Source organism: Sycon ciliatum, chromosome 12 (assembly GCF_964019385.1).
Source record: "Sycon ciliatum chromosome 12, ocSycCili1.1, whole genome shotgun sequence".
Lineage (NCBI taxonomy): Eukaryota > Metazoa > Porifera > Calcarea > Leucosolenida > Sycettidae > Sycon > Sycon ciliatum.
The window spans coordinates 24949387-24963588 of NC_088654.1; the positions used below are offsets into that span (position 1 = coordinate 24949387).

At 45.4% G+C, this 14202-nt stretch overlaps 1 protein-coding gene across 1 annotated transcript in view; it reads left to right on the plus strand.

Annotated features, from left to right (window-relative positions):
• LOC135827823 (receptor-type tyrosine-protein phosphatase delta-like) overlaps nucleotides 1–14202 on the plus strand; it is a 362685-nt gene that overhangs the window by 113684 nt on the left and 234799 nt on the right. Inside the window, exons 15-18 of the mRNA XM_065340252.1 lie at nucleotides 4711–5016; nucleotides 11009–11296; nucleotides 12674–12973; nucleotides 13696–13986. Coding sequence (XP_065196324.1) covers nucleotides 4711–5016; nucleotides 11009–11296; nucleotides 12674–12973; nucleotides 13696–13986 — 1185 coding nt within the window. The remainder of the gene's footprint in view (nucleotides 1–4710; nucleotides 5017–11008; nucleotides 11297–12673; nucleotides 12974–13695; nucleotides 13987–14202) is intronic.

Genomic DNA, 14202 nt, shown 5'->3' on the forward strand with positions numbered 1-14202 from the left:
CTCTGGTTCTCTAAAGTGTCAGGAACGAACGACCCCACACGGCACGAGGACAACTATTTATTCTCAACAGTATATTTCACTTCCATCGACTAACAATAATGAACAATGAATGTATGAATGTGTCACGTCCCTGAACGTGACGACTGCTGCCTGATAGTCCTGTGACAGCAGGATCTACATAGTGAGCAGCTCTGTGCTGAGCTGTCACACCCTTTTAGTACAACGTGGTTTGGCCAGTGTCTTGTCCCACGTGCTTAGCATGTAGGTTGAGCGACACGCGCTTTCCCACGTAGGTGACATGCCTTCTTGGCATGACACGTCATGTGATCCAAGGCCGGAACCTGGTCAGGTAGGTTCTCGCGTTGTACGTTTCCTGGAAGTGCTTCACTTCCTGGAAATGTGACTCCAGGCTTTGTGCAAAACCATGTCACTACGATGTTCTACAGGTTTCCACGATGCCTCGGTGCTTTGTGCAAAGAGCCAAGACTAACCAACCGAGCTAAGTGCAAAGAGTGCAGAGCCAAGACGTGTGCAAGAACCAAAACCGTCACCGCAGTGACCGCACGAGAGGTCAGAGTGTCAAGCAAGCAAGACCAAGAATGCAGCAGAACTTACCATAAGAAGCCACTGAACTATGGCACGTTGGGTGAGCGGGCTCCCCAACGTGACCCTCATATACTCACATTGTACTCTGACGTGGGTGAGCGGGCTCCCCACGTCCCAATATGGTCTTTCTTCTCTCGATGTCTTTCTTTCTCTTTCTTCTCGAATGACCACCGTACGTATATTCTGCATTTCTGCTGACTTGCTGCGCACATTCCGGTTTGACTTGTTCTGCTATTTCCTGGAATTACCTCGCAATGATCACGCCATATAATTATCTCTGAAGCACCCTATAAAAGAAGCTCTCATTCTCTCTTTTACTTCAGTTTTAGTCTAGTCTAGTCTAGTCTAGTCTAGTCTAGCAGTCGAGACTCGGTCTCAGCTCTCTGTCTTCGTTTACTTTGAGCTCGGATTTGATACTACTCACAACGTAAAACTAACAGTCTTTGTCTGTTGATCGTGTGGGGTTGAACTTGGACCAAGCCTGCTATTATTGGTTGGCCCCTGGGTTGTGTTGGGCTTGTCGTGAGGCCACACATCTATATTCAGTCGCCGCTCGTAGTGATTTCGGGGTCCGGTCACTGTGAGCCGGGGACGCGACATTTGGTGCTGTGACCAGGATGGTCTAAGTTCTCCTCACTCCGTAACTGCAACGACGCGATGTCCACGGCAGTCTTTCGTGAACAACCTTGTCTCTGATGGCAGGTTTTTGGCGATAGACGTGGCAGAGCAACAGCAGTGTTGGACGCTCCAACTTGGTACGAAGAAAAATCCAAATGCGTTTTCTCTTTCGTATCCAGCACTGGCTTTCGTTCCGTACCTCGTGTTCCTGTAGCGCTGTAGTGCGAGTTCGTAGTGCACGACGAGCTTGCTTTGCTGCGGACACCAAGGTGCGAAATTTATTGCCAGTTGCACAATCGATCGAGGAGTGGTTTGCATTCATGCAGTTCTCAAGTACGAGTGCAGTGCGCGTTTGTTCAGCTTCAGATATGGAAGGGTTCGTGAACCCGTGTACCATGTGAGCCGTAAGCAGGGCTTGGGTCCTCTTTACGGAGCGTTGTGAAAGTAGTCACTACGACTGGATCACGGAGCAGTGCCGTGCAGTTTTCAAGTTTCGACAAGAAAACGCCACTGTCCGGACATGGTGCTTGTTGAGACCGCTTGAAGCTCTTGAAGCTTGATAAGTCGTCTCTTCAACGATGAGGCCTTACTGACATTCGGACTCAGTTTGTTCTCAGTCGCCATGAGTGCTGTTTGAAGACCCGGTTGTTTCATGGCTGAAACGATGGGAGGATGTAGACCACGTCGCTGGTTGTGGACGAATTCAAATCTTGTTCTGCGTGTCGACGCACCAGACGAAGATTTGTGTCACGCCCAGCTTTGGTGCTGGCGGACGCAGTTTTATCTGCGAATGTTCTTGACGATCATGTATGTCGCGAGGATGGAGAAGTTCTGACCTTGTTGTCGATCTTCATTCTTCAAGACGTTCTGTGAAAAAAAAAGTTGGTTGAGAGGATGGCCGAACAGTACATGACCTACTAGTATGTGCTGGAGTGTATAGTCGCCGCGGTCCTTGTCTTGACCTTGATGGGAGTTGACCAGTGTCCTGCGGAAGGAACTGTGGCGTGTGATGTTGATGGGTGCCTTTGCATCCTCGACAAATGACTGAACTGTGCACCGGTTCGGATTGTGTACTGCTCAGAGGAGTCAGTTGGTCTCTGTGGATGAGGCACCCGGATCGGTCAGTTGTAGCCGATTTCGGCGGGTGATGAGCTTGCGTAGTGAGCAACGGAGAAGGGGACGGTGGTGACCATACAGGCCAGGATGGGATTCCTGGGGCCGAAGAAGTATGGTCTGCACTTCATATAGGACGAGGTCCTAGAACTGAAGTGGAAAGGCTGTGGTGGGAGAGGATGATTTGGATCTGGATCCCACGAGCACAGTGTTGGCTGATCAGGGGACGCCCTGCGTCGAGGAGCCTGGTAGGCGAGACTCATCTGGGGATGATGAGTTGTTGTTGCGCCTGAGGTCCCAATTATTTGCTCGTTACCGGATGGATTTTACTACGAGCTCTTTACCGATCTTGTGTCACAACTGTGTAGCACCATCGGATTGAGTGAATGCTTTATGTGCCTGGCACCTGGCGAGGAATTGTATTTTCTCGTGAGCAGTCAGTGATATTGTTCAGTAGTATGAGCCCGATACAAGTGCTAAGTATGCTGTATTCGGCCGATGACAATGGTGTTCGCACCAAAACCTGTGGTGGATTGGACTTGCATCCTGCATCTCCAGTTGACTTACCTATTGTATCCGTCGCGGAGCCTGGTGGATGACACGTCCGGAACTGGCAACGTCGCGGTATCTCACCGACTACCATATCGGTCGAGGATAATCACGGGGACGTGATTCTTCAACGGCGGGGGAAATGTCACGTCCCTGAACGTGACGACTGCTGCCTGATAGTCCTGTGACAGCAGGATCTACATAGTGAGCAGCTCTGTGCTGAGCTGTCACACCCTTTTAGTACAACGTGGTTTGGCCAGTGTCTTGTCCCACGTGCTTAGCATGTAGGTTGAGCGACACGCGCTTTCCCACGTAGGTGACATGCCTTCTTGGCATGACACGTCATGTGATCCAAGGCCGGAACCTGGTCAGGTAGGTTCTCGCGTTGTACGTTTCCTGGAAGTGCTTCACTTCCTGGAAATGTGACTCCAGGCTTTGTTCAAAACCACGTCACTACGATGTTCTGCAGGTTTCCACGATGCCTCGGTGCTTTGTGCAAAGAGCCAAGACTAACCAACCGAGCTAAGTGCAAAGAGTGCAGAGCCAAGACGTGTGCAAGAACCAAAACCGTCACCGCAGTGACCGCACGAGAGGTCAGAGTATCAAGCAAGCAAGACCAAGAATGCAGCAGAACTTACCATAAGAAGCCACTGAACTATGGCACGTTGGGTGAGCGGGCTCCCCAACGTGACCCTCATATACTCACATTGTACTCTGACGTGGGTGAGCGGGCTCCCCACGTCCCAATTTGGTCTTTCTTCTCTCGATGTCTTTCTTTCTCTTTCTTCTCGAATGACCACCGTACGTATATTCTGCATTTCTGCTGACTGGCTGCGCACATTCCGGTTTGACTTGTTCTGCTATTTCCTGGAATTACCTCGCAATGATCACGCCATATAATTATCTCTGAAGCACCCTATAAAAGAAGCTCTCATTCTCTCTTTTACTTCAGTTTTAGTCTAGTCTAGTCTAGTCTAGTCTAGTCTAGCAGTCGAGACTCGGTCTCAGCTCTCTGTCTTCGTTTACTTTGAGCTCGGATTTGATACTACTCACAACGTAAAACTAACAGTCTTTGTCTGTTGATCGTGTGGAGTTGAACTTGGACCAAGCCTGCTATATTGGTTGGCCCCTGGGTTGTGTTGGGCTTGTCGTGAGGCCACACGTCTATATTCAGTCGCCGCTCGTAGTGATTTCGGGGTCCGGTCACTGTGAGCCGGGGACGCGACAAATGAATGAAAAACACTAAACCACCAGGTAGTTATAGCGTGAAAATGACAGGGTATATGAGAAAAGCATACACATACAACATACAACTACAGCGCACACAGCAAACCGCACATAGCGCATGTAGCGTATACTACGTCGTAAACATCAGCGGTAAGCATGTACATTTTCTTTTTATGAAAATGACTTCTCCACTACACACAAGTCAGGTCTGAAAGTTAGTTTTTCCCGAAAGTTAGTACCCACCCGAAAGTTAGTACCCACCCGAAAGTTAGTACCCACCCGAAAGTGAGTACCCACCCGAAAGTGAGTACCCACCCGAAAGTGAGTACCCACCCGAAAGTTAGTACCCACCCGAAAGTGAGTACCCACCCGAAAGTGAGTACCCACCCGAAAGTTAGTACCCACCCGAAAGTGAGTACCCACCCGAAAGTGAGTACCCACCCGAAAGTGAGTACCCACCCGAAAGTGAGTACGGGTGGGATCACTAAATTCAAAAGTATGTGCATGCTTATTTACGGACTTTTACGGTATCTGGCACCGAAGACTATTACCTTGAGCGCTTAATTTCTCACTTCATTTCCCCTATTTTCTGTGCAGTTGCGCCAAACCCAAGCGTTTTTGTGGAGATATTTCCAACAAAGGTCATTGTGAACATCTCTGCAAGCACAGGAAATTACCGTTTCTCCGAGTTCTGCTGTTACTTCACGAGGTATTCCGTATCTAACATACCAAAGTCCAACAGGTATATGGTGACGGTTTGTAACCGTACTAGTCCCATTGTCTTCTCACCTGTTGAGGAGGATGCCAGTTACGGTAACCCGCGGCCATACTGTGTAATAAAGGACACACGTCCGGTTGACGGATATCCCACATTTATTCAAAACTTCACCACACCAGCAACAGGTAAATAATATTATTGTTCTCATTTTGTTGTTCTCAGGTCGAATTGTTGCTACTGCTAGTCCCGCATCATCTCCACATTCACCGATACTTAACACAACATGCCCATGATCCAGGTTGATATTTGGACCGTTGGCTTTGCCTTGGTACAGTCAAACCTTGTTAGGACGAGCTTCAAGTGACCAAACACGTTTTTTTAATCTTATCCGGAGTTCTTCTTATCCAGATCTGACAAAATAATTGATATGCACATCATATGGATTGAATTTATGTGAAGATGCATGCTGTCGCAAATGTAAAACATTTTTTCATAACATAAGCCAGCAATAGGTAAGTACAATGTGCAATGAATTCATGACATGATTACATCCGCCTTGTAACATGTTTTGCCAGTACAAGAGGCATCGACTATCGGAAAGAATCTACAGCCAGCGTACCCACGGGGACCGAAAGTTCGTACTACACACTGATTTTGTTCAAATCACGCTTGAAATTAGTTCGTCTTCGGGAAAGTTCGCCCTGCAGAGTTCGTCGTAAATGAATAATTTTGACTTGATATGATGATGCCTGGCCAACCATAGGATTGGCCCTAGTTCGTACTAAATGAAAGTTCACCTTATCAGTGTTCATCCTAATGAGGTTGGACTGTACATGTACTGATGCATTTGTATGAACCCCACTTCATTCTGTACAAGAGATACCTCATTTTCCGTTAAATAAGCCGTACCCAGATTTTGTTGTCACGAAATACAGACATCTACCCTGTTTTTCACGATTCATTTGCCCATCACAGTATACGCCTTACTTACTGCTTTGCGGTGAACTACTGGTGTTGAAAGTGCATCTTATACTCCGGAAAATAAGGCACCGACAAAACCTGAGACAAAACCAAGGATTTCTTGTGGCCTTCCTTGTACAGAAGAGGTTGGTGCGACAGGAAAAGCGAGAGCTCCCACGTAGGGAGCACCACACAATTCCCTTCCTTGTGCTGTAGTAACTTTAATCAATTCAAACTCTGCATGAACTACCACATCACTTATTACTTAGTATTAGGAAATTGGAGGCCACATGCCACGTACTGCTCTTTTCTCTCCGAAACTCAACACTTGAAAGCCAGATACGAAAGAAGGAAAAAGTGTTGAGTTTCGGAGAGAAAAGAGCAGTACGTGGCATGTGGCCTCCAATTTCCTAATACTTGGAAATTCTCCGTGATGTCCAAATTTGAAATTGCAACTTATTACTTAGCTTATGATATGGGTAATGTTTAGTCATTTTAATGACTAAACATTATCCATATCATAAGCTAAGTAATAAGTTGCAATTTCAAATTTGGACTTCATGGAGAATTTCCAAGTATTAGGAAATTGGAGGCCACATGCCACGTACTGCCCTTACTGTCATCGCTAACACAACATTAAAAATGCTGTGTTAGCGATGACAGTAAGGGTTGGTTCACATATCGCCGGTACACGCCGGGAGTCATCGGGAGTGGGTCTCTTGCAACCTCTCCCGGCGCATTGCGATTATGTGAACCAGTGCAGTCGTAACAAAATCATACGGTAAAATATCGCAAGGGACCGCCGGCAAAGTTGGACACTGCCCAACTCTTGCGCTCTGCCCCAGCGCCGATCCCGTACAATTTTGACCAAAAGTGGTTTGTGAACCGTTCGCGCCGGTGATCGCCGGCTGCCGGGAGCCAGACTTTGTCAAAATTTCAAACCAATACTTGTCCTAAATTTTTCTAAATTGAAGCTAGAGAGGAGGTCCGTTCGCCATTCTTGTAGTCGCTTCAAGGTGGCAAATACGTCAGCATACCAACCCGTCCTTCTCGGATGATCTGCTTGCCCATTGTGCAACTTATGAGACAAATACAATTGAAACAAATAAAAAATATGATGGATACATTGGCAAGTTCTTGTGACTTCATTAACGTTTGCAAGCATAATTTCGACACAATCGTTCACTAGACTGCAATAAAATGTGTAGAAGTAGTTTCATGATCTCCAGTAAAAGGTAGCACCGAGAGGCCATCACCGAAAGACCTTGAACTACTGGAGAACCAAAGAATTCAATCTTCAATTGGCAAACCTGTCGTAGCATTTGGGCTCATTCTGTACTACTTTGTAGTAGATTTGGTACTTGAACCGTATGCGCAACGGATCGGGAGCGGACTCACCACCGATGTCTAGCGATGTCTTGCGGCGCCGATTTTGCTTATGTGAACCAACCCTAAGACGTTATCTCCATCCGGGTGCTAAACTTGATTGATTGTCATGTATTGTGGTAGAGAGTGTGTTGTAACTGCCCTCTGCCCTTTCTCCACCTGCTCCCAGTCCCGTGCCATCTCCACATTTATACAAAGGGACGACGATACCTACATTTGAAAGACTGTTTATTGCAAGGTGACTACGGAAACACAACTAGACATGACGAACTCAATACGAAGACTGCTTTTCACACCACAGCAACACACGCATGCACCAACATGACGTACACACGACGTACACAAAATAACATACTGCAACAAGTGCAAGCTTGAAAACTAATCCTGAGAGCACTCAATGTGGTATTGACAGGTCAGCCCCCAGGAGGTTTCCCATGCACACTAATCGTCGTGCCAATCTCTGCAAAGTGTGTGTTGTGTTTAGCCTGTAAGCCAAGCACACGTCCATTCTGGGCACAAGACAAAGACTGCAGATATATTTACGTCCAGCATGCACTTTTACAGATGAGAGAGAAAGAGACAATACGAGGAGAGATACTGCTGTGGCAACCACAACTACTGCCGTGGACTTGGAAATCCAGTCGAATGACTGGGGCCGGCACCCTCAGTGCGTACAGAAAGTTGCATGCACAGAGCACTTGTTGATCGTTTGCGTACTCACGGCTGCATGGCTGGCACCCTAGGGCCGCTTGACCTCCGACTGGGTTTCCTCGTCCACCATAGAAGTGTTATGTACCTCCTCCCGTACATTGCCTCCTTCCACAACCTTTCCCTGCTGACCTATATGCACCCTGTACTTACCCTCACGTACCCACCTTTTCTTGGCCTGGCTAGCTACTTGCATGACCATATTTGCTGTAGCTACCCAGGCCCTTGATCTTGCACTCCTTCTCTCAAAACTCTCTCTCTCCCTTTCATCATGTAATCGTTCGTCTTTCTCTCCGTTTCTCGGTCTCACTAATAAATGTTGTCCTACCACATACCTGTTCCTTGTTCCCTTGTGTATGTGATTATGGCAGAAGTTTTAAAGTGTTCAACCGTAGCGTACACTACAGGTTGTGCCTTCCACAAAGCCATGGCGCTCACACTGGCCTTCCTTCTTTTGTATGTGTTAATAGCCCACACTCAAAATTTCCAGGAACCGAGTTCGAGAGAAACCCCTTTCCTAAATCTAAAACTTTCAAGAGAAACTAGTCCGATGTACAACAGTAGGATACAGTCCAATAAGCATAGTCTCCTAATGATCGCGTAAGAACTTGCGGCAAGAAAATCTAGAGGAGAGATGCACAGATTGTTTCCACTGAACCTTGTGCATGGTGGTAGCTTCGCTGAATGCAACTCTACATCCTGCTTTGTGAGATTTTACTTTCCGCTTTTGAGGCCAGAAAAGGCCAAGGAGAGTAAACTTCAAATCTGGCCAGGTTTCACTAATTTTAAAAGACATGACACGATATTACAATCATGGCAAAATGTATGTAGAAGCAGGTCAAACATCCGTATTTGACCAGTGCTCTGCGAAAACCGACCTTAGGTGCTATTTTGGCGAAATTGAGTTTGTGCTGGATTGTTGACCCAGGACCCTTTCTTCAACTTCTGGTGAAGTTATAGGTGGATTGCATACATATTCAGTTAGATACAATGACAATTTCTTTGCACTTTTCTTGCAATTTTTGGAGGAAAAATAGCAAAAATCCAGGATTTTATGCTACATTTTGGAACCAATGCAGCGAGAATTCAAGCAGGATGATTGCAACCAAACTTTGCAGAATAAATCTGTATGTCATAATGCTCAAAAGGAAAGGTTTATGATGGCATTGGATCTTCCTGTTGTGGAGATAGACACATTCTATCTCTGTTCTGTGGCTGGTGTTGCTCACGAATCTGGTGGAAGAGGTTTTTGGCTCTGTTTGAGGATATGCCAGCCGGAGTGATGCGTAGAGGCAGGTGCAAAGTAGTGAAGAAGCTAGGATCAATGCCGGATTAAAGGATATTGATAGTTTTATCTGGTACTGGAAGTTAGAACATCTAGTTATGTCTACATCAGCCGCACACATTGTTTCGTAATCGGTGATATCATGGCAGTCTCTTTTCCAAATCTTGTCAAACGTACTGTATGCAGCTTTGCCACCAGGCTTTGTGAACGCCTGGTGAACAAGCTTCTTCGTAGTGATACTGGGCAAATACATGTAGGTTGGTACTGGCTTGTTGTGTCCATGTCGAGCCGCAGGTTAAGGGAGGCCATGAACTATAGCATAATACTAGCATAGCATAATGCTCTATAAAATGCTTCAGCTCCACAACATCTTCCACAGGCAGTGCATTCCAGAGTTCTGTGTTGGGCTGATTGCACTTGCACTGACAGCAGCCTGTAGATTTCAGCACCCAGTAGATTTCAGCACCCAGGGCTTGATCCTGGAGGCACACACAAAGACTTCCTGACATGCATGTACATGACTTCCACACCAGCCACTGACGCTGTACTTCAGTAGTTCAGAGTAGTATTGTTGAGCCCCATCTATCACATCTCCCAGCATGCTGGACGCGCTGGGTAGCCTCACCACGTCTCCTGAGCACGTCTAGCTTTCCGCCTACACACAAGCAGCGATCTGTCTTGATCAGGACCTGCGCTGTGTGTGCTGTAAGTGCAAGCAAGGTTTCAAGTGTCACGCTCTTGAAACAGCACCAGTGCGGAACACCTACAGCGCTTGTCAAACTTGTCACGCGCCTCCTGGATTGTAGACAGTACTTGAACCGATTTTTCTTGGTGTGCACTCTGTATATTGCCGGCATTGAGGGGCTGGGCTGGTGGCAGAACCGACGCCTGATCGAAATTCTCCTCCGCATCACCGTCCAGCTCGATCAGCGTTACGTGCTGCGATTCCACATCCGACTCTCCTCGGCACTGCTGTCATCAGAACTGCGATTGGACCAGGCCAAAAAAATGACTATTCATCGTGAAGGAGTTCGGCTAAAACCTCTGGGGAGAAGCCCGCAGCAATTTGAGCTAGCGACTGTCTTCTGCTTCGTTCAGCCATGACTCTCACCTTGTAATCTTCAAAAATCGACAGATCGTGACGTTTTGTTCTTTTTCTCGAAAAAATTACGAAGCACCTAAGGTCGGTTTTCGCAGAGCGCGGGTCATTTATCAAAATTCAAGTAGGTTTTAGCCTCAATTCGGACAAAAATTTGTCTTTCAAAAACCAGCTGGACGATTTTGAATTTTAGGGTTTTAGGCCGGCTGAAATGGGCGGCTGGGATCGTCAATTGTGCAACAAGGAAGTTGAGGCCAAAGGGAAAGATTTATTTGTCACGTGTACGCAGTGCTAGATTGCTGTTCCTGTTCCTTTTCCCTTACCTGTATTTCACCTGATGAGAAGGCTTGAAAGTATACTTGTGAAACCAAACGACTTTCAAGATGTTCGTAAAGAGCCTGAATTGTGTCCTTTTTATGAGTATTATCGCATTTTTGTCTCGGAGGAAACTGTTTATTTATTTTCTTGCGCATGCTTTGTGTATGATGTGACGTCATCGTCAGAGTCATGCCGCTACAGAATATACGGATCGCAGACCATGATCAGGAACCTTGTCTGGGGATGCTGAGAATGAAGCAAAACTCAGCTGCCCCAAAATGGCAGCCGAATGATAGAATAGGTGTACCAAGCTCTTCATGAAATTTTACTGTGGAAGCTTGAAACTGTAATTCAAAATTTGGGATGGAATCTTCAAAGTTCGTCTTATCACCTTTCATTATCCACTGTTCTCTATTTGCAGCTCCACATGTAGCCCCGTCAGATATACAATTCAATTCAAGCACAGCTACAACTGTCCATATCAGCTGGTCGGCAGTGAACCCATACGAGTTAAATGGAGTACTGGTGGGCTACAACGTCACATGCTGGCAAGGTACGAACCTGATAACATATGTGCGCACTACAACAGAGAACGCGAACGTGACTGGCTTGAAGTTCAACTCCATGTATAAAGTTTCAGTTGCAGCCATCTCATCAGGAGGGCTAGGTATTTACTCAAAGTACACCAATGTCACTACATCACAGAATGGTAAGTGTCGTGTTTTTAATATTCCGGTACTATGTGTTGTCAATTCTTTTATCGACTACATTGATGCACTTCCATTCCATAATTCCGAATGTTATTCTTTAAGTAAACAAGCGTTGCGGAGACAGCAGTTTTAATGCAGCTACAAGGAGGACAAATTGCACTGTAAGCATTTCCTATATGTCGAAGTGTATGTGTAAAATGTTATACGATGATCGCAAGGCACACAACGAAAGGGAAAGAGAGGATTTGCTCAGAACAATTTTCTTGTTACATTCATCAGCGAATCTACGGCAATGGAATAAGGACTACTTGAAACTAATTTTATATGGACAAATTAGTGTTGAAACGAGCGTATCTATAACAAACGAGCGATCAGTTCCAATAACGAGCAAGCTATCGAGCGAGCTAACGAGTTTCATTGATGTGGCAAATATGATTTTTTGAATATATTTTTTTCTAAGTTCGATCAACGGTAGTTACGATAATGTGTATTCCCTTTTCCGTTCACTGGAATAATGTAGGTTGTCACTCTCTTATTATTGACCACCACAGAAACTTGTGATCTCTATTAGTCAAATATCAGCATAATTATATTGACCGCTTATATTGACCACTTAAACTGACCACTTAGCCCGAGGACTTAGAACTTTTTCCTCAACCTAGAAAAAATCAGAACTGAAAGAAGAAAAATCTGAAACCAAATGCTGGGATTTGAACCCAAACTGTCAGAAGTAATGTCAAATGTAAACGGCATATGTACATACAATGTACTATTACAATAGTATTCATTTCTTCCTATAACAAAGAAAACCAGTTTAGGTATGCTATGTCGTGATAAATATATTATTGCCCTCATAATCGGTCAATATATTAAATATAGACCAGGTATAAAGACCTCGTAAAAGACATCGAAGGACCTCGGTCTTTTACTCGTTCTATATTTCATAGATTGACCTCTTTAGTCGTGCAATGATAGATGCATATATTATGCAACAGGCTACTGGCACTGTGTAAAGTTGTGGTTCACAGCAGAAAGGAATGTACGAGTTTGTTGTTGCAGCACTTCTGCTATTTCTGCTCCTTTTTTGGTGGCTTTTGCACAAGAAGTCTCCAGTTTTAAGTTGCGATAATGGCAACTTTTGGGCTTTTTCTGAAAATATGGATGGGATTCCAGCAACTTGTACTTGTTTTGGCACGGTTGCGAAAAGTATAAAGTTATGAAGAATTATGGCATCTTTGGGAAAGGGCTATCCCCGGGTACAGAGTTAGACTGCAGACCAGCATAATTATTTGTTTTGATTTGGTGCCGTAGAATTTATGTCCTATTTGCCGATGGTGCAACCTTTTCCTGCAACCTTTTACTTCTTTGCTACACAGCACCTCCGGCTCCAGTCATCTATTACATATCAGCAACAGCAACATCAATAACCTTCGGTTTCTTCCCGCTCACTGGATACTTCGCCATTGGCAGTTACTGCTGCAACTTTACAAGAACATCAGTGTCAGGAATACCTGGATCGGGAGCAGCAACCATTACAATATGCAGTGCGACCACAACTGTCCTGCTGAAGGGAGCTGAGGAAGATGCTATGTACAACGTGGTAGCATTCGCCTACAATACAGCTTGGGATAGGGGAAATAGCACAGCACGTAATGGTGTGACAACTAAAGCAGCAGGTACTTTGAGAAACTGTGACAAATACGCAACAGGTGGCATAACCTCTCCTCTTCATACAGAACATTGGTATCTCTACAGTGATAACATCTACTGTAAAAGCCATTATTCTAACAAGGCACATATATAACGATTTCCCAAAATTGACCAGTTTACGTGTACCAAAGGTAACGATTCTCACTCATTCTCAACGCTCAATAGGACAGTATATGTATCGATTTCTGTATAACGATTTCTATTTTAACGACAGATTTCTACTCGTGAACTCGTTAGAGTTAGGACTTCGTTATATATATGGCTTTTACAGTACATGTAGCAGTGAACTGGTGACAAAAACATTGTAAGCAGTGCTTTACTCAGTAGAGGGCGCTGGTGCAGCAGAAGGATTTGTCCAACATGTACTGCGTAGATACCCTGCCTACTGCGCTGACCATCATCACTTTGGCTTTTCAATGCGACATGTTAATTGACTGATCGTTCTTCTTCAATACAATTCTAATGTTTCCCTAAGTAGGCACGCTCAGGGAAGTGAGAAAACTGTAAATCAGTTTAAAAAGCACTTGCACTACAAGTAGGATAAGCCCGCAGAAAAAGATATTCGCAGAATGGACACGGACACCACAGCTAGAATCGTTACTGACTTTGTGCATTTTACACACCACCATGATGTTGTGCAGTGAGTAGTTTGTTTTCCTGTGTATGCTTGATATTTTCTGTGTACTAGTGCCAGCGGCTTTCCCTACAGGACTAATAGTATCGTCAACAGGCTACACATCAGTCTCCATCTCATGGACGCCAATCAGTAATCCGTTTCACCTCAATGGGCGCTTTGTAGGTTACCACGTCCGATATGAAGAAGAAGGAACGGCTCTACCACCTCTCAATGTTTCTTGGCCACATGCCACACTGAGCAATTTGAGGGCAGGCTATACGTATAGCATTCGCGTTGCAGCAATCTCAACCGGCGGTATTGGATTGTATGCTCCTCCTCTCAATAGGACTACAAATCAATACTGTAAGGAGCAATTGTTGTAGTTGTAGATGTTTATTTAACGTCGCACCACAAACAGGCGGTTTCGCCTCCTTAGATACATGTGGACGACAGAGGGGATGAGAGAGAGAGAGGGGGGAGGGAGGGGAGAATACACTACATCACAGAATGGTAAGTGTCGTGTTTTTTATATTCCGGTACTGTGTGTTGTCAATTCTTTTATCGACTACATTGATGCAC